Source organism: Sarcophilus harrisii, chromosome 3, assembly GCF_902635505.1.
Source record: "Sarcophilus harrisii chromosome 3, mSarHar1.11, whole genome shotgun sequence".
NCBI classification, from domain to species: domain Eukaryota; kingdom Metazoa; phylum Chordata; class Mammalia; order Dasyuromorphia; family Dasyuridae; genus Sarcophilus; species Sarcophilus harrisii.
In genome coordinates this window covers 40,765,872-40,789,655 of record NC_045428.1, presented here as the reverse complement: position 1 = coordinate 40,789,655, position 23,784 = coordinate 40,765,872, and the positions used below count along the sequence as shown (strand labels likewise).

Sequence of the window (23,784 nt, the reverse complement as noted above, 5' to 3'; positions counted from 1 at the left end):
GGTGACTTCCCAATAAAAAAGAGTTAGCTCATGTGTAACTTATATCAAATTACTTACCTTTTCAATAAGAGGGGATGGGAGGGAGGGAGAGAATTTGAAACTCAAAGTTTTAAAAAAATGAATGTTAAAAATTGTTTTTACATGTAATTGGAGAAAAGTAAAAAATTAAATAAACATGCTTAAAGATGGTGGTCACACACACACAGAGTAAGATCTGCATTTATATGATCTTTGTTTGCCAAACTTGCAAAGCTTTACAATATGATCTCATTTATTCTCGAAAAAACCTTGGAAAGGAGCTGCTATTATAATCCCTTTGCTTTACAGATAGGAAATTGAGGTCGAGAAAGATAAATTATTTTATCTATCTATGGATATAGTATTAGTCACACAGCTAATAAATAGTTGAGGCAGGATTTGGACTCAGATCTCCCCAATTCAAAGTCCAGTGTTCTATCCTCACAGACACATTCCTGCCTCTATAACATATTGTGACATAATATATTGATACTGATACAAGACTTCTTTCGATTAAGCTCAGCTGATGTCTTCTTCCCTGCTCAACTCCCAAGGCTCAACTCCAATTACTCCTCCCATGGCCAACCTCCTTCCCCCAAGGGGTTCTTACAACTATTTTGTCTAAGAAACAAGTTGAATAATTATGATTCCTGGCACTTTAAAAAAAAGTTATAGTCACCCTGGAAGTTAGGAAAATAAAAGTGGGAACATTAAAAATAAATGAATAAAAGGAGTGCCTCAAAAACTCTTAGGCTAAACAGAAGGGGAAAAAAATCCTAGTATTTTGGAGAGGAGAGAACCTTAGTCCAATGTCCCCATTTTATTGATAGGTAAACTGAGTTTAAGGGAATGGTAGTGACTTGCCCAAAGTCACAAAGGCAGCAAGTAGGATTTGAACCCAGGTTTTTTGACTACAAGTGGTACAGTGGATAGAACATCTGGAGTTAGAAAATCTGAGTTCAAATCTGACATCAGACAATCCTGGGCAAGTCAGTTAACCCTGTTTGCCTCAGTTTCCTCACGTATAAAAGGAACTGGAGAAGAAAATAGCAAATCACTCCAGGATCTTTGTCAAGCAATCCTCAAGTGGGATCAAGAAGAGCCAGATATGACTGAAAAAATGAGTGAACAGCTCTCCAACTTTAAATCCCATGCTTTTTCTCTGTGCTGTGGTCCCCTAAAAATGAACCAAAAGTAATTGGATTTAGACTTATCTCATTAGAAAGGATGTGAGTCCTTGAAGGGAGAGCTTGTTTTGTTTTTATCTTTCAGCCCCCAAAGCTTGCCTGGCCCAGAGTAGGCACTTAATGTATGCTACATTGATGAGTTAACAGATAGCATGTCTCTTCCTTGTGGGGAGCTTTATTTTCGTTTTTACTTATTTTGAAATTTTATTTATTTATTTATTTTTTGCAAAGCAATTGCAAGTTAAGTGACTTGCCCAGAGTCACACAGCTAAGAAGTGTTAAATATCGGAGACCACATTTGAATTCAGGTCCTCCTGACTCCAGGACAGGTGCTCTGTTCCCTGTGCCATCTAACTGCCCCATGGATCTCTTTATGTCGGGCATTTTGCGTGTTCTAAGAACAAGAAAGGGAGGAAACGTCCATCCTGGAGGCTTTGCTTTTAAAAGGATCCAAATATCTTTGGATTTAGGGCTAGAAGGGACTTTGGGATTATCCGGTCTCATGCCTCCCTGTACAGAGAAGCAGGGGAGGGGGCCAGTGAGTGATGGGGCTGACACATTTCCCTTCATGCGTGTTCTGATCCAAGCTCCATTTCGCTCCCCTGATTTCTGGTGAGCCGTTTGCACCTTGTGCTGAGTGTGTTGCCTTCTCCCACAGCCCGGGTGGAATCCTCAGGAGAAGGAGCCAACCCCAGCCCCATGACGTGTCAGTGTTTTGGGAGGAACACGACAGGGTCCAAGATGGGGGTGTCCGCCTCCCTCAGGCATCTGCCGGCCCCCGGCACGTTCAGCCATGGAGCCATGTGGCCCTAGCCCACATCCCTGCATTTCCCAGCCAGGGATGCAGGAGCGAAGAGATAGGAACAGATAAAGCATGCATGTTTTATGAGGGCTGCCAGGCAGCCTCGGGGTACAGAGTGGGAGCTGCCTCTGCTTTCCGAGGCTGGGCAGGGGCACTTAGAGCCACACGGGCAGCGGCATGGAGTCGGGTCATCCCAAACTCCCGTGGATCCCTGTAACCCCCCACATCTCTTCATGTTTCTTTGCAGTCTGGAGGCTGCCAGCATTGGGTTCATCATTGTTATTGACAGAAGAAGAGACAAATGGAGCTCCGTGAGGGCATCCTTGACCCGAATCGCAGTGAGTACCCATGATGTTTGTGTTTACTCTGCTGCTGATGATGGAGAAAACGTAAGCTTTCCTGACCTGGAAAGGGGACCTTTCCAAGTGCCTGCAAAGCAAGCTTCCCAGGTCTCTCGGAAGGTGAGGAGCTGGGGAACGTGTCAGAAAATACTAAATACTGAAGGCTAAAAGAACTCACTTAAATCCTGGGTCTGGCTAGACAGAGAGAGCAGAGCAGCCAGGGTTCTTGGCCATGAATAGATCAAGCAGAATATTGCATCTGTGTTTAAAATACAAGAGCATCCTGTGAGTGCAGCCTAGACCGTGTGGCTTTGGGGAGGTCAGAGTGAGCAGGGTGTATTGAAATTATTCTTTCTGAGGGTTTAGGAAGACAGATCAGGAAGAACTCAAATCCTATCTTAGATCCTTAGTAGCTGTGTGACCCCGGGGAACTCACTCAGTAGCTCTGTGCTCAGTTTCCTCATCTGCAGAATGAAGGCACTGGATTCTAAGGTCCCTTCCAGTGTAAAACTATGACCTTATGCTCATTTCTTTTAAGCGATAATTCTTCAGTTCTTTTTCAGTCAAATTCATGGGAAAGGAGGGTGGGAATTACTATTTATTGAAAAGTTTTTTTCCTGCAGTTGGGGTTTGTGAGAGCATTCTGATGCTCTCAGATAATGCACTTGTCCAGATCCCTTCTCATCACCCTTCCCTTTTAAAATAAAAAGGGTCTGATTTCTTAAAGTTTGAGTAACAAAGGCAATAGAGGCAGCATGAGGGAGCCGACCAGCAAGGCTGCGCAGCCGGGGAAGGCTGGAGAGAGTTCACCACCTGCCCTCAAGTGGAATCCTGAGAGGAGTGAAAGAAAGAAATTCCTTCCTGGTAGATTTAGTGCTTCTTTCCTTCATCTGTTGACAGAGTCTAGATCTAGACTTGAAATTAGGAAGATGAGTTCCAATCCAGACTCAGCCACTTAACTAGCCAGTGTGACCCTGGGTAAGACACAGCCACTCCCAGCCTCAGTTTCCTCATCTGTAAATTGGGGATAATAATAGCATCTTCCTCCCAGGGTTGTTATGAAACTCAAATGATATAATATCTTTAAAGCAATTAGCATACTTAAAGTGTTATATAAATGTTATATTATTGCCTATGATTTCATTGCTATGGAGAAGTCTCTGGTTGGAAACCTCCTGCATCCATATACATTCACCATTACTTAGAGTTTTAAAAGAGTTGCCTGGCCAGTTCCAGTGTCTTGTGACGGAGAGAGCCATCTACACCCGGAGGGAAGACTGTGGGAACTGAACGTGGATCACAACATAGCATTCTCACTCTTTTTGTTGTTGTTTGCTTGCGTTTTATTTTCTTTCTTGTTTTTTCCCCACTCTTTTTGTTGTTGTTTGCTTGCATTTTATTTTCTTTCTTGTTTTTTTTCCCTTTTTGATTTGATTTTTCTTGTGCAGCATGATAATTGTATAAATATGTATGCATATATTGGATTTAACATATAGTTTAACATGTTTAACATACTTGCCATCTAGAGGAGGGGAAAATTTGGAACACAAGGTTTTGCAAGGGTCAATGTTGAAGAATTTTGAAAATTAAAAAAAAAAAAAGTTGCCCAGGAAACCAAAGGGTTAAGTGACTTTATACAGCCAAGAATGATCAGAGGTGGGACTTAAACCCAGGTCTTTCTGATGATAAGACTGGCCCTCTCTCCTCACTTTTTTTGTTGTGCTTCAGGATACATAGAATTCCAGCTAATTATAGTGATGTGATTTAGCAAAATTCCAGCTTCTTCTGAGGGTTACATACAAGCATGACCTAGGCTAAGAGATCTCAGCTTTGTGCGTGTGCCATGGTGCCCTTTGGCAATCTCTGTCTAAGGATCCCCTCTGGGAAAAATGCTTTTAAATGCATAAAATAAAATGCATGGAATTACAAAAGAAAATAATTATATCAAAATCTAGTTATCAAAAGGGGCTTTTTTTCCTTTTTAACTTTAATATTTTATCTTTTTCCAACTGCATGTAAATATTGTTGTTTTTAAAAATTTTATCAAAATATATATATTTTTAAATCAACAGATTCTCAGACCCCAGCTTTAGAACCCCTATTCTTAAGAGACAGGGAGGGGAAGACACTGTTCCACCCTGACAACTTGATAACTTGAGTCTATTTGGGGCTGTAGAATTATCCTTTCTAGTGGCTACACCCACACTTGGCATCCTGAGAATACAATTCTAACTTCAGAGTCTTATAACAATTTCTTGCTCACTTAATCCCAAGACATATAAAATTTGGGAGAGTTGACCTAAGGGAGGTGGGTGGAAAGAACAGGGAAAGGAATAACTAAATAGAGTTGATATTCTTTTTAGAAGCTTCCTAGTCACAGTTAATTAAAGAGGGGTAATGGCAGTTTTTTTGTGTCCTCTACTGTTTCCCAAGAACTCTCTGGCAGAGTTTGCCTGCCAAGAGACCCCTAGTTTCCTCCAGACCAGTGGGTTCTGGGTCAGTTGTGGTACTTCTCATGGATCTTCTCACCTTCAGTACCTTCAGCTGTTGGGGTGCCCATTGAGGTGATGAGCCTTTAGATAACATTTCCCTTTACTCATTAGTGTCCTGCAGAGAATGAGTCCAGATTTAGTGCTACAAGAGGCCGTAGTAATGATCAGTTTAATAAATAATCTAATATCTAGTGAACCTAAGAGATATGGCACAGGACATATATGTTTTGAGTGAAAGAGTCAAGTCCTCTCATTGGCCATCTGACAATTCATCATTTTGCGCTCCCCTCTTAAATCTTAAACCTTAATATAGCAATCACCTCCAATGTGTGACTGGGTAACAGAACTGTTAGCAATAGCAACCATTGAATGGAGTGCTGTACTCAGCCTGAGGCATTTAAGCAGATTAAGGACATGCATTGAGCTCAGGTTGTCTGTTCTCTGCACCCAAATTTCTAAACCTGGGGGCAAAGGCACATAAAAGGGAGATAGTTCCTGTCCTCAGAGAGTTTACAACTGGTAGATGTCCTGAGGATGTGGAACGGTAAATTTATGGTAGTTTGAGAAAGAAGAAGGTATCACCAACCACAATTTGTATAAGAGCTCTTAATAGGAAGAGAACTAGAGGAGGGGCTCAGGAGGGTTTCAGTTCAGTTCAGTTCAGGGGAGTTTGAGATGTGCTACTTATTTCAACAGGTATTTATTTGTTTCTTCGGTGCCCAGGGAAAGCTCAACAAGTATTTATTGTGTTTATTGTGTTAGTGGCTGGGAAAACCCATGCCCAATTGAGAGTCCCTGCCCCTTAAGAACTTACCTTTTCCCATATATCACAGAAATGATTTCATTTGATCTGCCTCCCAGATTCTTCCATCCCCATCCAAAATGGCCCATTTGGAGCACTTCTCTGGGCCTCTTGACCTTCCCCTTTATTTACTGGTGATTCACTCCAGGCCAGTTGCATCACCTCGAATGAAATTCAAATGCAAGGGAGTCTTGACTGTGAGATGCCTTTCCTCATGAGCTTTTCTCACCATTCCAGGGAGCATTTCCAGGAAACCTGCAGCTTGTCTTTGTCCTTCGGCCATCTCGCTTTATCCAAAGGACCATCGCTGACATTGGCATTAAACTCTATAGAGATGACTTTAAAATGAAGGTACCGGTAAGCACACCCTTCCATTTTCCATTCTCTTTGTCAAAATTTTTGTTTCTACTTCTCTTATCTCCTTTTCTTCTTCCTCTTTTCTCTTTTTCCTATTTCTTTTCATCCTCTTCTTCCCATCCCTTTTCTCCTTTCTCCTCTTCATCTCTTCTTCCTTTTCCTCTTCCTTTTCCTCCTCTTTCTCCTCTTCCTCTTCCTTCTCCTCCTCTTCCTCCTTATTCTTCCTTCATCTATTCCTAACTTTCTTTTTTAGGCACCAAATATTTCACAAGTGCTTTTCACTATATGTGAATATAAAGATAAAATATAGTCCTCAGAGCCAAGGAGATTTATAGTCTAGTTCCAGGGACAAGACAATATGCTCATAAAAATATTACTGACAATCCAGAGCAGTATATATAATTTAGGTGTCAATGGCTTGGTTCAATTCAATCTAACACATGCCCTCCTATGGGCAGGGCACTGTGCTAATAACCTGAAAAACAAAGAGACAGATTTAAAATACCCTTTACATTCTACTGAGAAAATAAATGAAATCAAGAGATGGTATGGACTAATTAATAGAGAGCTCACCTCCAAATCATTTAACCTTCTATGTCCTAGGAAATGCTCTAAAAGACTGGTTTTCAGAAAAAAAAGTGCTGACTAAATGAGTAAAAGATGAGTCCTGACCAGGATTTCCCTACACCAATAAAATCACAGGTCTAGACAAAGCAAAAAAGTGTTTTAGGAATTTAACAAAGGGAAAGAGACTATGGCTTTGGAGTAGTCCCAGATCACGGTGTGCTTTAGAAGCAGAGTGAGGAGACTGGCAGAGAGGAGGGGGCAGAATTTCAGGAGGAAGGAGTAGAAACCTGACTTGAGAAAGTGGTGAGAAGTGAGGTCTGGAAGGTGTGTTGTATCAGACTAAGAGTTTGGCATTGATCCAAGAATTTCAAGAGTTTTCCAAGAAAGGGAATGTGTGTGTGTGTGTGTGTGTGTGTGTGTGTGTGTTGAAAATGATGTTTATAGCATTATAATCCCAGGATTAAGCTAGGAATGATGTGCATGAGAGGGCGGTGGTCACAAGTACAGAAGCCCTACAATTGCTTCTTGCACTGTATGAAAGATATAGAAAGGTAAAATGGAGTTCCTATCTTAAGGAACTTAGAGCCTATTTATAAAGAAGAAACCTATCCATAGGAAATATTTAGCAATTCAAGGCAGAGTCTATTAGGAGATATGGGTATAGGAGTAATTCAATTCAATTTAATTCAGTTCCATTCAATTCAGAACAGTAAGCATGCACTCAGTAGAGATGGGAAGGTCAGTTAAAGTGGCAATGACATAGTAGGGGGCAGAGGTAATTAGAATTTGAGCCTGAATTGATGCAGGCAGATGGAAAGTGGAAAGAAATTGGGTAGATTTGAGAGCTAGAAGGAAGAAAAAACACCCCAAAGTGATGACTGGATGTTGAGGCAAGGCTTTTCATTTTCTTCTTGCTTCCCTTTTTGGTTTGGGGTTTTTGTTTTGGTTTGCTTATCAACTGATTTGTTCTGTACCCTTTGGAATTAAGCCAACCTTTATTTTCTCCCCTCTGCCAAAGAACTTTTCTCCTGGGTTTAAGAATTGAGGTGAGCATTAAAGGAAATATAGCCCAGATGGTTCTGATTCAATTATCCTGAATTCAGCCAAAAAAAAATCATTAAAAAAAAAAAAGTAAATCAACCTTCAAAGTGCAGGAAACTTTCCATACTTGTACTTTCCATAAACCAGCCGTGCCTGTTTTTCCCCTTATAGAAATGAGGCTTTTGACAACTCCTGAAATTTACATTCCTAGGAGATCAGGATTTGATAATTAGAAAAACTTGGTGAAGTTCCAGATATATTCCAAATGTCTTATCGAAAGATCTTTACAAGTAGCATGTACAGATGTAAATATGTATGTCTGAAGATCATTTTCCTGTTCCTTGGTGAGTCTTCCTTGGAACTTGAATGGAACGCTGTTATCCTGATAGCAAGAACTTTTTTTTTTTGTTGGTCACTCAACAAGCCTTTGTTCAAATGAGGTTATATCTGTAAAGTGATTAATACAATGCTTTTCATAGAGTAGACACTCAATGAAGGCTTATTATTCCCTCTCTTGTCATTCATTAAGTACCTTCTATGTGCCAGGCTCTGTGTTAAAAAATGAGGATACAAAGAAAGGTAAAAGTCAGTCCAGAAAAGAGTGTTTTCTGGAATGATTTCTGGACTGAGATTCTAGAAAAGTGTACTTACTTTCTGGACTGAAAGTCTAGAAAAGGAGTGCAAATCTAGAAATGAGCACTTTCTAGCTTGAGAGTCCAGAAAAGAGTGCTTCCTAGAGCACTTTCTAGATTGAGAGTGTAGGGAGGGAGTGCTTTCTAAAATGAGAGTCTAGAAGAGGGCTTTCTAAAGAGCTTTCTGGACTAAGATTCTAAAAGAGAGTGCTTTCTGAGCTAACAGTCTAGAGGAGTGCTTTCTAGGGTGCTTTCTGATCTGACAGTCTAGAAAAGAGTGCTTTCTAGAGTGCAATCTAGAAACAAGTACTTTGAGAGATTGAGAGTCCAGAAAAGAGTGCTTTTTAGACACTTTATAGATTGAGAGTCCAGAAAAGAGTGCTTTCTAGACACTTTATAGATTGAGAGTCCAGAAAAGAGTGCTTTCTAGACACTTTATAAATTGAGGGTCTGGGGGGAGGGTGGTGCTTTCTAGAATGATAGTCTAGAAGAGGATGCTTTCTACAATGCTTTCTGGATTAACAGTTGGAAAAATGCTTTCTATAGTGCATTCTGGATTAACACTCTAGAAAAGAGTACTTTCTACTCTAAGATTCTAGAAGAGTGCTTTTTGGACTGATGTTCTAGAAAAGAGTGCTTTCTAGAGTGCTTTCTGGACTAACAGTCTAGAAAAGAGAGTTTTCTGAACTAACAGTCTAGAAAAGGAATGCTTTCTATATTGGAGATCTAGAAATAAGTATTTTCTAGATTGAGAGTCCAGAAAAGAATTCTTTTTAGAGCACTTTCTGGATTGAGAGTCTAGGGAAAAAGTGCTTTCTAGAATGAGAGTCTATAAGAGGGTGCTTTCTAAAGTGTTTTTTGAACTAAGATTCTAGAAAAGAGTTTTATGGACTGACAGTCTAGAAAAGGAGTGTTTTATGGACTGGTGATTTAGAAAAAGAGTGCTTCATAGAGCATTTTCTGGGCTGACAGCCTAGAAAAGAATAGTTTCTAGATTGGAGATCTAGAAACGAGTGTCTTTTAAATTGAGAATCTAGAAAAAAGTGTTTTCTAGAGCACTTTCTAGATTGAGAGTCAGAGGGGTGAGTGTTTTTTAGAATGAGAGTCTAGAAGAGGGTGATTTCTAGAGTGCTTTCTGGGCTGACAGTCTAGAAAAGAGTGCTTTCTGCACCACAAGTCTAGAAAGGAGTACTTTTTAAAGTATTTTCTGGACTAAGATTCTACAAGAGAGAGCTTTCTGGACTAACAGTCTAATAAAAGAGTGCTTTCTAGAGTGTTTTCTGGGCTGACAGTCTAGAAAAGGAATGCTTTCTAGATCGGAGATCTAGAAACAAGTGCTTTCTAGATTGAGAGTCCAGGAAAGCGTGCTTTCTAGAACATTTTCTAGATTAAGAAACTAAAAAAGAATGCTTTCTAGAATGAGAGTCTAGAAGAGGGTGCTTTCTAGAGTGCTTTCTGGACTAAGATTCTAGAAAGGAGTGCTTTCTAGATTGGAGATCTAGAAATGAGTGCCTTCTAGATTGAGAGTCCAGAAAAGAGTGCTTTGTAGAGTACTTTCTTGATTGAGAGTTAAAAGAGGGTGAGTGTTTTATAGAATGAGAATCTAGAAGAGGGTGTTTTCTACAGTGCTTTCTGGACTAACAGTCTAGAAAAAGAGTGCTTTCTAGACAAAGATTCTAGAAAAGGGGGCTTTTGGGACTAACAGCTTTTTTTAAAAAGTCCTTTTTAGAGTGCAAATCTAGAAATGAATGCTTTCTAGATTGAGAGTCCAGAAACAAGTGTTTCCTAGAGCAATTTCTAGATTGAGAATGTAGAGGGAGTGCTTTCTGTAGCAATAGTCTAGAAAAGAGTGTTTTCTGGATTGCAAGTCTAGAAAGGAGTGCTTTCTAGAGTATTTTCTGGACTAAGATTCTAGAAGAGAGTGCTTTTTGGACAAGGAGTCTAAAAAAGGAGCGCTTTCTAAAGTGTGAATCTAGAAATGAGTTTTTTCTAGTTTGAGAGCCCAGAAAAGAGTGCTTTCTAGACCACTTTCTATATTAAGAGTCTATATTAAGGAGTCTATATTAATTCTTGTCTTCTAGAATGAGTCTAGTAGAGAGTGATTTCCAGAGTGATTTCTGGACTAACAGTCTATAAAGGAATACTTTCTACTTTGTAGATGAAGATTCTAGATTAGAATGCTTTCTAGATCACTTTATAGATTGAGAGTCAGGGGGTAAGTATTTTCTAGAATGAGAGTCTAGAAGAGGGTGCTTTTTAGAGTATTTTATGGACTAACAGTCGAGAAAAAGAGTGTTTTGGGACTGAGGATCTAGAAAAAGAGTGCTTTGTAGAGTATTTTCTGGGCTGACAGCCTAGAAAAGAGTGCTTTATAGATTAACAATCTAGAGATAAGTGCTTTCTAGATTGAGACCCCAGAAAAGACTGCTTTGAAGACCACTTTCTTGTTTGAGAGTTAGGGTGTGTGTGAATGTTTTCTAAAATGAGAGTCTAGAAGAGGGTGTTTCTACAGTGCTTTCTGAACTAACAGTCTAGAAAAGGAATGCTTTTTCAAGTGAAGATCTAGAAATGGATGCTTTCTATATTGGGAGTGCAGAAAAGAGTGCTTTCTAGATCACTTTCTAGATTGAGTCTAGGGGTAGTACTTTCTAGAATGACAGCCTAGAAAAGGGTGTTTTCTAGAGTGCTTTCTGGGCTCACAGTCTAACAAGAGTGCTTTCTAGATGTTTTCTGGACTAAGAGTCTAGAAGAGAGTGCTTTCTGGACTGAGTTTTTTGTAGAGAAATACATGAATGGATGGTTCCATAGATTGACCGGAAGATAGAGAAAGGTAGATGGATAAGATAGATACCTAGATATATAGACAGATGGACAGGTAGATAGAAATAAGTAAATAGACAAATAGATACATTCGCTAGAGTAGATAGTTATAGAAAGTTAGAACCGGAAGGAGACAGCTGGCTAAATCACTGTTCTCTTCAGTCCTGTTATATTCGGAATTCTTCCCATATGTCCAAGAAGCTCACCATTAGAGAGCTGGTCACCCCTGGCCATCCTCAGCAATGAGATCAACTAAATCATTTCCAATGGAGCAGTAATGAACTGAACCAGCTACGCCCAGAGAAAGAACTCTGGGAGATGACTAAGAACCATTACATTGAATTCCCAATCCCTATATTTTTGCCCACCTGCATTTTTGATTTCCTTCACAGGTTAATTGTACAATATTTCAGAGTCTGATTCTTTTTGTACAGCAAAATAACGGTTTGGTCATGTATACTTATTGTGTATCTAATTTATATTTTAATATATTTAACATCTACTGGTCATCCTGCCATCTCGGGGAGGGGGTGGGAGTAAGAGGGGAAAAATTGGAACAAGAGGTTTGGCAATTGTTAATGCTGTAAAGTTACCCATACATATAACCTGTAAATAAAAGGCTATTAAATTAAAAAAAAAATAGAGAGCTGGTCACCAAGGGACGACTCTTTTGGCCCTACCACCTCATGGAGCCAGGCAGTTGAGCCACTGAAGGGTCTGCACAAGGAGACAGAATATCCCAAGTTAGGGATTCTCAAAGCCCATGTGCATCTGGAGATTGCAAACTTGTTTGTGTGTGCTCAGAAGAGCAACCCCCAGTCTCTTTACTCAGAGCACACACAACCAAAGCTTTTTTTTTTTTTAAATGAAATTAGATTTCATTATATTCCACTACATCCATCAGTTGTGTTCCCTTGTGTGTTTGATTTACAACTCTTACTGTTTATTTTTTTTTTCCTTTTAAAATGACCATCACAAGCCTATGGGGTTTGGATTTTTTTTTTTTAACTGAGTATGTTAAGCTTCTGTCTCCTAGAAGTTTTGTGATGAAATCAGGCCCTTCCCTTTGTTGAACTCTGGCCTCCAACCTCTCTGATCAAAATCCCTTTGGAAGCCAAGAGAGAATACCAGGTGGGTCAGTCATGGGAGAGAGTCCGTGACCCAGAACGTCCCCACCCTGAGCCTGGCCATCCAGAGAGCTGAGTGAGCAGGCTGGAAGCCTCTCTCAGACAACAAGATTCCAGGCTGTGCTGGGAAAAATCACATGTGTTGAATAGGACCTTGCATACCCAGCTTCCAAGAAACCATAAGGCATCTCCTTGACAACTGCTTGGCACCCTTCCTTTCCTGGATGTGGAATGCATTTTTAATTTTGTTAACATCTTGTATTCAGCTACAAAAATTCTTATTTTTAGAAGAGCCATTATCTAAAAGTAATTAAAATAAGGGAATGTGGAAGAGGCACATAGATAAGATCCAATGAGGTGGAAGGAAGGCATAGACATAAAATGGAGACAAAGAGAATTCAGGAAAAGGGAAAATCTCGAGCCCTGCTCAAGGGCAATAGAAAAAGAAGTCCAGACTAGGGGAGTGCCATCAAACCCACTTTTGTTGCCTTAAATCTGACTTTGATCTTAAATCTTTAGATATTAACATACCTCCTCTGGCCCCACAGAGGAATCCTGAAGTGGCTCAAAAATGTGGCCAAATGTATAAGGCAGGAACATTTTCCAGGCTGTGTTCTAGGAATTGTATCGAACCTTGTAAAGGAGGATTCCCCAATGATATTTTAAGTGCTGGCCCCTGACGTAGGGCTTTAGAATCCAAAAACTAAGGCTTCCAAGAGGGATAGAACACATCGGACCATACATTTGGAACTAGAGGGGAGTCAATATCCACTCTGATGTGACCACATCACAGCTAAGTATCAAAGCTTCTTAATGGGTTGCAAGGTAATGAAGGTGAGAAACACAAGTCTATAAACCAGAACGGGAAATCTTATCAGACAGAAATGGACTTTACCCTTCTCTACTAAATATTCACCCTTCTCCAGTCCCATCCCCCAAAGCAGGCTTCATGTCAACATGAAAACTGGGTATTTGCACTCATAAAACACTCTGTTATCCACGATTCATATTTTTTAAAAAGAGAGATTTCTAGAGGTCTTCAAACTGAGATCATTCTCCAAGCTTCATCCACCATCAAATCAACCTTATTTCTCATCAAATCTTTTCCCAGAGATACACAGAAACAGGCAAAATGAAAACATCAATTCCGTCTTCCCTCTTGCTTTTTCATAGAGAGAGAATTAGATTTATCCTTTAACCCTGAATTTATTCATTTGAAAAATGGGGAAAATCTTACCACTACAACTACCTATAACTACCAAAGTTGCTCTGAGGCTCAAATGAAATAACCAATAGAATACACTTTGCAAGCCTTAAAGAGCATCAGAAATATTTATTATTATCTACTATCTACTACTTAAGACTGTTAATAAATAGTATTATAATAATACATAACAAAAAGGTAATATTAGTGTTGATGTATTTACATCAATGGGATAATGTTATCTGCAGACAATAAATACCCTTCACCTCTGAAATATGAGATATAAAATTATATTTATATGAAAAATAATCTTGTTATATGTGTCAATTTTTTTTCAGTATAAAAATAGGCTTAATGTCTATTCCTTAGCTCCAAAATTTTCCAGCGATATTCCAATATTCCCCTAACCTCCGGATGGGTACTTATGGCTTCTGTTATATTTCAAACATCTGCAATAGGACTCATAGGACTCAGGAACCAGTTAGGGATTGCTATCATGCCAGCAAGGTACATGTCTGGTTCCGTGGAAAGAGTCTCAATATGGCAGAAAGAGCACAACATTGGAATGAGAACACTTGAGTCCCATCTGGGGTCTGCTGTACACTTCCTTGATGATCCAGGACACTTAAATTCAGCCTAGATCGGCGCTTCTAAGATGCCTTCAGTTCTAGCTATGTTAACTTTGATTCTTTATGAATCACAGTTTCTTCATCTGTACAATGGGAGGGTTGGATTATGATCTCTCCAGTTCTTTCTGATTTTCTCAATATTTTGATCCTATATACTCATGAATAGATGTTTCATGGCCAAACAGGTTTGAGGAAAAGCCTCTGCCCAGTATACCAGAAAAATCTTGCCATCTGCAAGAAATAAGCTGAAAGGCAAAAAGTAAAGGAGAAAGGTTAAAGATTAGATGGAAGGAATGTGCTTTGAGGGGAAATGTTTTGGAGGTAAGAGGTTACTCTGCAGAAGGTTTTTTTTTTGGTTTGTTTTTTGTTTTTAAATTTCAGAGAATGAGTGGGTTGGGATTTAGAGCCACGATCATTAAATGATCCACCAAGGAACATTTATTAAGTACCAGTAGCTGTCCTCAAGTTGTTTATCCACAATGGAATGGAATGAACATTTATCAAGTGACTGTCTTGTGTCAGGCACTGTGCTAAGCACTTTATAAATACTCTCTTGTTTGATCCTCACAACAACCCTGTGAGGTAGATTATATTATTATCTCCCCATTTTTTATCGTTGAGCAAGAAGATGCAGACTGAGATTAAGTGATTTGGCCAGGGTCACACAGCTAAATGTTATGGCTGAATTTGAATTCAGGAATTCCTGACTTCAGACCCAATATATTATCTATCCACTATGGTACCACCCAGCTACCTCTTATCTTTTGTTGCATCAACCTTTCATTGGATCTGTCTCCTGTGTGTTATCATAGAATGGAGTAATATTGAAGAAACCCTGATAGACTCTTTCCCTATTCAAAGTTTTTTCAGGGCAGAAACTGTTTATTTGTTTGTTTTTAATTTAATATTTTTCCTCAGTTATATTTAAAACCATTTTTTATATTTGTTTTTAAGATTTTTGAATTCTAGTTTCTCTCCCTTATCCCCACCCACAATTAAGAAACTACATGTCAAATTATGCAAAGCATTTTCATAAAAGTCAAGTTGCTAAAGAAAACATAGATCTCCTAATGAAAATAAAAACCCTCGAAAAAAATTAAATTTAAAAGAAAGAGAATACTTCAGTCAGTATTCAGACACAATCAGTTCCTTCTCTACATATGGACAGGATTTTTCATCAGAAGTCCTTCAGAATAGTTGTGGGTGATTGTACTTCTGAGAATAACAAAGTTATTTACAGTTGGTCCTCCCAGAACATTGCTATTAATTTACATGCAGTATATTTCACTTTGTTCACAGAGGACTTTCCAGGTGTTTTTTGTTTTTTGTTTTTTTGGTTTAGTTTGATTTTTGTTATTGTTTTGTTTTAGCAAGAAATGTTTTTAATTTATTTTGCATTTCTAGTGGCTTAGCCCAGTGCTTGGTACATAATAGTTACTAAATGCTTACTGAATAGTAGATTGATTAAGCCCCTTGCTTTGGGGTTTCAGTGAAGGGATTTCAAAAAAAAATATCTCATTCATTTTCAATTCAGTAGAGAAATCAGTTTGTCTAGTATATCAGCATTTCTTTAACAGGTTAAAAGAAAATTAATATTTTTAAACTTCTTTGAAGATGTCCCAGAGTCAATCCTTTCTGTTCCATTACTGGGATTTTCATCTTAGGTTTGGGGATGTCCACAAATCTGACAAGGATTTTGGCAGCCACAGCAAGGGCTTTTTCATTAAAATCTTCCTTTTAAAACCTTCTTACAATCCAGAGGTGACCCTGGCTGTCTTTGCCTTGAAGTCCAGGTTTTCCTGAAGACCAACCCCATAAAGCTCAGAGAGGTCCATCAGCAGGTTGGCCATTGGGTGATGAGTGGTTTAGTGATTCTTAAAATTCAGGGAGTTCAATAAAGAGTAGGAGTGAAGGAGGAGGGGTGAGAAGTTGCTACCCCAGAGAAATCACAAGCCAGTCTGATCATCATCTACTCAATCATCCAGTCATCTCAAACTAGCACTTATTAAGCACCTGCTATATACTAGGTACTGTTTTTATTGCTAGACATACAAAGATGAAGAGCAAAACCAGGAAATATTTCCCACTTTAAGGTTCCCTTGGAATTGACCTGCCTGCCTAAATTTCTCTTTTCTTTGGGGATTAGACTGGTGATTGAATTGATGTTGGGAACTCCTGGTAAGGAAATTCCCTCCCCCAATGCAGATTGGGCCTTATTCTGGTAGCCTTAAAAGTCACCTGGAGTAGAGAGATGAAATGACACGGACTTGAATCCAGATTTCTCTGTGTCTGAGACCACCATCCTGGTCTCTATGTTGTGGGTGCCCATCAGAGTCATCATTCATTCAGTTTTCAAACCTGCTTTGCTTCTTCTGTGATAGGTCCTGAGATCAATGAGGAAGGGATGGTTTCTGATTAAAACATTGTGGGATAGGGGGCAACTAGGTAGCTCAATGGATAGAGCACTAGCCTTGAAGTCAGGAGGACGAGTTCAAATCTGACCTCAGACACTTAACACTTCCTAGCTGTGTGATCCTGGGCAAATCACTTAACTCCAATTGCCTCAGGAAAGAAAAATTGTAGGACACAGAAGGTGAGATGAGTGGATGGAACTGAGCTCAGTGTTCTGGCTTCTTCCTCACCTCTTCTCAAGCAACATGACACTTTTTGTTCTTCCTTTTGTCCCATTCAGAGGAGGGGGACACTGATACATCCCTGTGGAGCTGGGGAAGGATGTGCCCATCCTCTTCCAGTGAACGTGAAGAAGCTGTCTGGGGGGAGAAGGGAGAACTAAGAACAGCAAGTGGATATGTGACCTGAAGGAAAACAGTCTGAGAGACCCCCCTCACTTTTTTCCCCTTTGGGGGATTGGTTGTATTTGTCCCCACAGATCATCATGTTGAACTCTGTTTCTGATCTCCATGGCTACATTGACAAGAGCCAGCTGACAAGGGAGCTGGGGGGCACTCTAGAATATGGTCACGGACAGTGGATACACCATCGAACGGTGAGTAACCAACCTGGGTGAAGGGTCTGTCCTTGAAGGTCCTGGGGGGTAAGGGAGTGAATGAAGGGGGATAATAACAGCAAGAAACAACAACAATAATATTGAGAACAATAATGTGATGTTATTATCCATAGTAAGAATAATAATTATGTAATTATTGTTATGATAGTACTAATAACAATTATGATTATAAAAATGGTTATTGGATTTTGGGACAAAGTTTACAAAGCACTTTACATATGACTTCATTTGCCTTGACAAACAATATAGCTCGGTGGAAGGAGCTTTAAATTTGGAATCAGGCAGATCTAGGTTGATCCCCTGTTTTAGTGACTCTGGATGAATTAGGTAACTGAGCTCGAGGTTCTAATATATGGGGGGTGGAGGAAGGTGACTTCTAAAGTCCCCTGCAGGTCTAAGTTAATGGTTCTGTGATCCTGCAAATGATGCTGTGAAATGGATACTGATAAATGATCTTATTTTATGGCTAAAGCCTCAAGGACAGGTAATTTGGTCCTTGTGACACAGCTAGAACTGACTCTAAGTTCTGGGTTCTACACAATACAATGGAAGACCTCCAGTGATCACAGACCCCTAGTTGCCAGCCATACCAAAAGAACCGTGCCATATCCCATAGGGCAGATTGGTTACAGAAGGTAAAGGGGGATGATTTCTGGTACCAAACAGAATCTCCTTTTTAGAGAAGTTCTTATTTCTCTCTGTATCTTCAATCTCTCAAAGTCCCTAATCCCTAGTCCAACATTCGAATTGAAGTCAAGAAGTCTGAAATTCATATCTAGAATACATTACTAGTTCTGCGTTCTCTGGACAAGTCACTTAACTGCTACGTGCCTCAGTTTCCTTATCTGTAAAATGGGGATATTCACAACCCCTGCCTCCCAGTATTAGTATGAAGGGTCAGGTAGGGTACAGTGGATAGAGTCCTGCAGTTCAAATCCAGCCTCAGATGTTTCGTAACTGTGTCACTTAACCTAGGCAAGTCATTTAACCCAAATTGCCTCTCCTTCCCCCAAAAAAGATGGAAGGAGAACATTTGTAAAATGCTTTGCAAACTTTAAAGAGTTATATAAATGTTTATTATTATCATCATTGATGATAAAAAAAATGTCATAAAACACAACTGGCATGGAGTAGGTACTTGATCAGTATTTGGGGATTGTTGTGGCAATATAACAATAATCAATATTCATTGTTTTCTGATTTTCCCCAAATTTGCAAGCAGCTCTCCTCCTTATTAGGGTTAGGGAAAAAACTTCCCAGTGGAGGAAAGTATGGACATGGGAGCCACATCTTGTGATCAAATAAACACCCTCTTCCTTTGACCAGGATGATAGAATCCAGGTCAGGCCCATGGCAGCCTGGAGGAAGTGGCCAAGTTCAGGTTTAATATTCTCTGCCTTGCTTTTTGTACCATCTTTTGGTATCTCTGCCCTCCCAACCTGCCACCAGGAGACTCTGGTCCTGGAGGCATCTCTGCTGGCTGCTCTTTCCCATGCAGGTAACTTGGTTTTCCTGTCCCATGCTCTCAGGGACAAGTTGTGGATTTACAGTAGACAAAGAGCATCTGATAAGATTCTTGTACTAATTAGCAAAGGAAGCTGGAGAAAGTCCTGGGCTTCCTACCGGGAAGCATGTGTACATTTCAGCCAATGCTTTCTGGACCCAAATTCTACCTTTGAGCGCTAATCCAAAGAGAGGGCTCTATTGGCGAAATTCAGAGTAAGCCTTTTCTTTTCTTTCCCTTTCTTTACTTTTCTCCCTTTTTCCCTCTCTTCCTCCCTCTTTCCCTTCCTCCCTCCTTCCCTCTCTTCCTCCCTCTTTCCCTTCCTCCCTCCTTTCCTCCTTCTTTCCTTTCCTTTTCCTTTCTTCCCTCCTCCTTTCCTTTCCTCTTCTTTTCCTTTCCTTTCCTTTCCTTTCCTTTCCTTTCCTTTCCTTTCCTTTCCTTTCCTTTCCTTTCCCTTTCCCTTTCCCTTTCCCTTTCCCTTTCCCTTTCCCTTTCCCTTTTCCTTTTCCTTTTCCTTTCCCTTTCCCTTTTCCTTTTCCTTTTCCTTTTCCTTTTCCTTTTCCTGTCCTATCCTGTCCTTTCTGACAGAGATTCCTCCAGATGCCAATAGGAAGGAAATCAGAACAGCGGACAGCTCCCCCTTCCTGGAAAGCTTCCAGTTTAAGCAGCAGGGGCAGAAAGGGCTTCTTCCAACTAAAGCTGCCACTCTCTGATTTCTTCCCCACCTTTTGGGGGCAAAGAGTGGCTGAGACACAAACTCTGTCCTGAGTGGATTTGGGCTCTCTCAACCTTGAAGCCCTAGGGGTAGGACTGTCCTGCTTGGTGGAGGGAAAGCAGCTGGAGCTGCCAAAGATTAGGGAAGTTAGGTTCAAACTTTTGAGGAAATCCCTATCATTTCCGCTCCTCAATTTCCCGGTGTCAAACAAATATTTGAATTGGGATCATATACAGCCTCAGGCAGAATCTGTGTGACTCCCTTGACTTTTTTGAAAACTGTATAAAATGGCAGTTGACCTGGATTTCCCTGAGGTCCAAATTTCACCCTATGGTCATTTATATGACCTTAGGCAAGACACTTCCTGTCCTTGGGGCTAAGTTTTCTTCTCTGTAAAAAGAGATAGGGGTGGACTGGATAACTTCAGAGGGTCCCTCTGGGATCTAGGAACCTGTTGTAGTTCTGTGTTAGTTACCATGGAGACAAGGGACAGAATCTACTAACTTGTGTTATTTGCTAGAGTATAAACCTTGATCTCTGCTCATCTTTTGGTGACTTATAAGCGGTAGAGGACAGGGATCAGAGTGGATCTGAAGCAGGATCTCCTGCTCCTACAGTGCCTCTCCTCTCTCTCTTTGCCCGGGTCTTGCCAGGACTCCTGGTATCCCTAGCTGAAGAGTTGTTTATGCTCCTCAGGTCTCAGGAAGGCCCCTGTTGAATAGATTTCTTATCCAAGGCCAATTGAGCTACAAAGCACGTAAGCAAAGGGGAAGTAACTAATGGGAAGGGATAGTTGAGAGACAGGTAAACTTTGTGAATGGGAAAGTAAGAAAAAAATCCTTTAGAGAGCATGACTTATGTTTCTGTGCCTGGCATTTTTTTTTAATTAAAATATTTTTTTTCACTTAATGAGCATTTATTTTCTCGCCTCCACCCAAAAGAAACAAAATCTTGGCTTTCTAGCTCTTGAGCCATCTGGTCCAACTCTCTCATTTTTCAAAGGAATAAACTGAGGTCCAGGTTATAGGACTGTATATTTAGAGGTAGGAGGGAACTCAAAACTCATCTAGTCCAATGCCTTCATTTTCCAGAGAAAAAAACTGGGACTCCAATCAGAGATTTAGAGTAGAGGGAAGATCAGAGGCAACGCCTGCATTTTGAGACCAGTAGGTGACTTAATGAGGGTCTCCCAGAAAGAAAGCAGCAAACTGAATTTGAATCCCACTTCTTTGACAACCATCCCAGCTTGCTTTCCACCGTAATGCATTGTTTTGGCATCTCCCCACTAGGTGCCACGTTATAATATATTCATTTTTGCTCTTGGAAAGCACCAGTGGGAATCCTCAGTGTGTTCTCATTCAGAGTCAGTGTGAAGAGGAACGGGCCCCACTTGGAGCCCCAGTTCTTCCCGCCTGTGTGATCACATCTAATTTCTAAACTCCATGACTCTTGGTTGCTCCATCTGCAATGATATGGGGGGACAATACTTGTACTACCTGCCTCCTGGGATTTGCTGTCTGGTTTGTAAACTTTAAAAATAAAACTCCAGAAATGGTGATGTTTGTCATTACTTCTTTATTGTAATGGGAGTCTAAGCAAGTCATTCACTTCTCAGTACTTTAGACACCTCGCTAAGGCCTTGAATTGCAGAAAAGGCTTCTACTTGAATTGATGGTGAGGTTACTTTTCCAAGAGCTCCCTATGCCAATGAAATTGTAGTCTCTCTATTCCCATTTCCTCCTTCTCTTTCTCTTCCTCCTTTTCCTCCTCCTCCACACCATCACCTTCCTCTCCTTCTCCTTCCTCTTCTCCATTTCCTCCTCTTCCTCCTTCTCTTCTTCCTCTTCTTCCTCCTCCTTCTTCTGGTCCTTCTCTTTTCCTCCCATTTCATCTCACTTTCTTCTCCTTTTTCTTCTCTTCTTTCTCTCCCTTTCTCCTCTTCTCCTTTTTCACTTCCTTTTCTTCTTTCTCCCCTTTCTTTCTTTTTCTTCTTCCTCCTCCTCCTCCCCTTGGATTCTGAGGCTTTACTGGAGAAGACAATGGGAATAGTCAGAGCATGGAGGTCTCTGCCATGTTATTCCACCCAATCTGACAAGCTTTAATGATCTTCCTCGCCTTTGACCTCTCAGGCCATAGAAAACTTTGCCCTGACAGTGAAAACCACAGCCCAGATGTTACAGACCTTCGGGACCGACCTGGCGGAGACAGAGCTACCCAATGATGTCCAGTGCACAGAGCAGCTTCTCCAGTCCCACACGGAGCAGCACAGCAAACTGAAGGTGGGTGCTCACCCGGTCTCTGGCATGGCAGGGAGGATGGGGGGGGCAGGGGGAAGCTGGCTGCTGACTCCGCTAGGATGCCAGCTGCAAATGCTGCAGGATGCTGAAGAAGGCTTCCTGCAAGTTAAAAATAAAGGTCCCTTGTCTCCTTTCCCTTCCAGTGAACTTACAACCAGTGATTATCCCAAGGGGTTCTGAAATAGGGGGACAGGAGCTAAGGGAAAGCCAGGAGCACCAAAGCCAGCCATCAGGTGCTGGGCCCTGTGCTTGCAGGCAGACACATTAGTCATTTGCCTTGAGTAAGGGGGGAGGACAGATGTAAAAAGGGGGGGCTTTAATGTGAATCATCCTGGGATCTCCTCTCCTGCCACCAAAAGTGAGTCCAAGGCCAAAAAGAGGGCAAATAACAAAAAATTAGCCACTCACATTTAGGCAAGCTTAAAGAAGCACAAAGTACTTACTGCAGCATGGTCCAGGACACAAACCTTCCTAGCTTTGGGACTAGGGGTTCTAGATTTGAATTTGGGCTCTGCAGCCTCCTGGCCTGGTAAGTAACTTACCCCCTCAGGGCCTTAATGGCCCTAGTGAGGGATTTGGGCTCAATGGCAGTTCTAGATCTTTGCTGTCCCCTGAATATCATTGTCATTGTTACCTTCATTTTACAGGTGGGAAGCCTGAATCTGGGAGGGTTAATGGGATTTGCTCAGGTTCTTGAAGCTGCCATGTAAATGCAATGTGATGTACTTCTCTGGGCCTCAGTTTCCCCATCAATAAAAACCAAGAGTTGGAAGAGATGATTTCTAAAGATCCTTTCAACTCTAAATTAGTGGAATCACAGATTCTTTTTATTGTAGACTTGGATTAGAAGGGAATACTAGAAATCCTCTTCCAAGCATGTGTTAATAAATATTTAACAACTGGTTTTCAGGAAGAAAACAAACTGCACAAAACACATTTTTAAGTTTCTTTCTCATTATTAACATTTTCTCCATTGCTTTCTTAAGTCTAGACAACCATTAAAACAATAAATTGAGTCCTGAATTTTTGTGAAATGTCAATGCTCACATTGGTTATTTAACAATCAACTCTTTAGAACCTGTAGGAGCTGCTTCCAGCACTCCTATGGGAAGAAAGGGCAATGAATATATAGATTGTCATTCTGAAGATAAGGGAAGTGGGAGGAGTAGGCTCCAAGAAACATAGCATTTGTAAAAAACAAACAAACAAACAAACAAAAAAAACCCTCTCGGTTCAATGAGATGGAGCAGGTCCTTTGGAGGGGAGAAATAGGTTTGAATGAGAAAAGGGATCCTGTTGGGATCCTGACTTGGAAGAGCAGAAATGGAGAAGGCTTGGAGAGGGGCATTAAGCCAGTTTAGGCTGAGCCATACAGAGGTCATTCAGAAACACAGATGGGGAGGATATTGGGGCTAAAGAAATGAGCCTGTACCCCCAAGAGTAACCCAGCTGTTTTACCTAAATTTGCTTCAGGCAACCAATCTGGACAAAAACAGGGAGAAAGAGCTTCTAGGGAGAGAACGCCTTCAATAGTAGAAAGGATACGGGTTTGGAGACATCAATTTGCTACCCATGTGATTTGAGAATCATTTCAACTCTTGATGTCTCATCTACAAAATGATGGGACTAGATTAAATGACCAGTGAGATCCCTTCTAGATCTGGATCTGGGATTCCCTTTTTGTGCCTCAGTTTCCATTTATGAAAAATAATTTAACATTTAAAAACAAAAGGTTGATCAAGGATTTTTTTTTTTTTTTGGCTAAACGTTCATTTGTCTTATCTCTGCCCAGGCTGAGCTGAAGCTGGCAGGGAGCCAGGGGGGAACCTTACTATCATGCATCCGAGAACCAGCCAGCAAGAACCCCACCAGCAAGCTCAACCCTGATGAACTGGAGAACGTCCTGACTGTTGAAAGGTGGGTAAAGATAGATCTGCCCTGTACTCCTTTTGCTTCATGCTAGTGGCTTGATTGCTGCCAGTAGCATCAATATATTCTCCTTTAAAAAGAAAATCCTACCCTTGAATATTCAGAGTCCTGGAAACACTAAGGCTGCTCATCCTCACATGGATTCTGGAATGGTAGGACCACCATTGCCCATGTCATCACCCACTTCACTGAGTGCTTAAGAAAGACATGGAACGGTGATGTCTCATCCTATCTGCCTTTCTTCCCTTTTTGTCTTGCTCCCTGAAAATCCCCAAGATGCTGAAGCAGTAAT

At 40.7% G+C, this 23,784-nt stretch overlaps 1 protein-coding gene across 1 annotated transcript in view; it reads left to right on the top strand.

Moving 5' to 3' along the window:
- MCF2L2 (MCF.2 cell line derived transforming sequence-like 2) overlaps window positions 1-23,784 on the top strand; it is a 340,912-nt gene that overhangs the window by 108,838 nt on the left and 208,290 nt on the right. Inside the window, exons 6-10 of the mRNA XM_031961125.1 lie at window positions 2,255-2,345; window positions 5,880-5,999; window positions 16,910-17,026; window positions 21,396-21,545; window positions 23,356-23,480. Of these exons, the coding sequence (XP_031816985.1) occupies window positions 2,255-2,345; window positions 5,880-5,999; window positions 16,910-17,026; window positions 21,396-21,545; window positions 23,356-23,480 (603 nt within the window). The remainder of the gene's footprint in view (window positions 1-2,254; window positions 2,346-5,879; window positions 6,000-16,909; window positions 17,027-21,395; window positions 21,546-23,355; window positions 23,481-23,784) is intronic.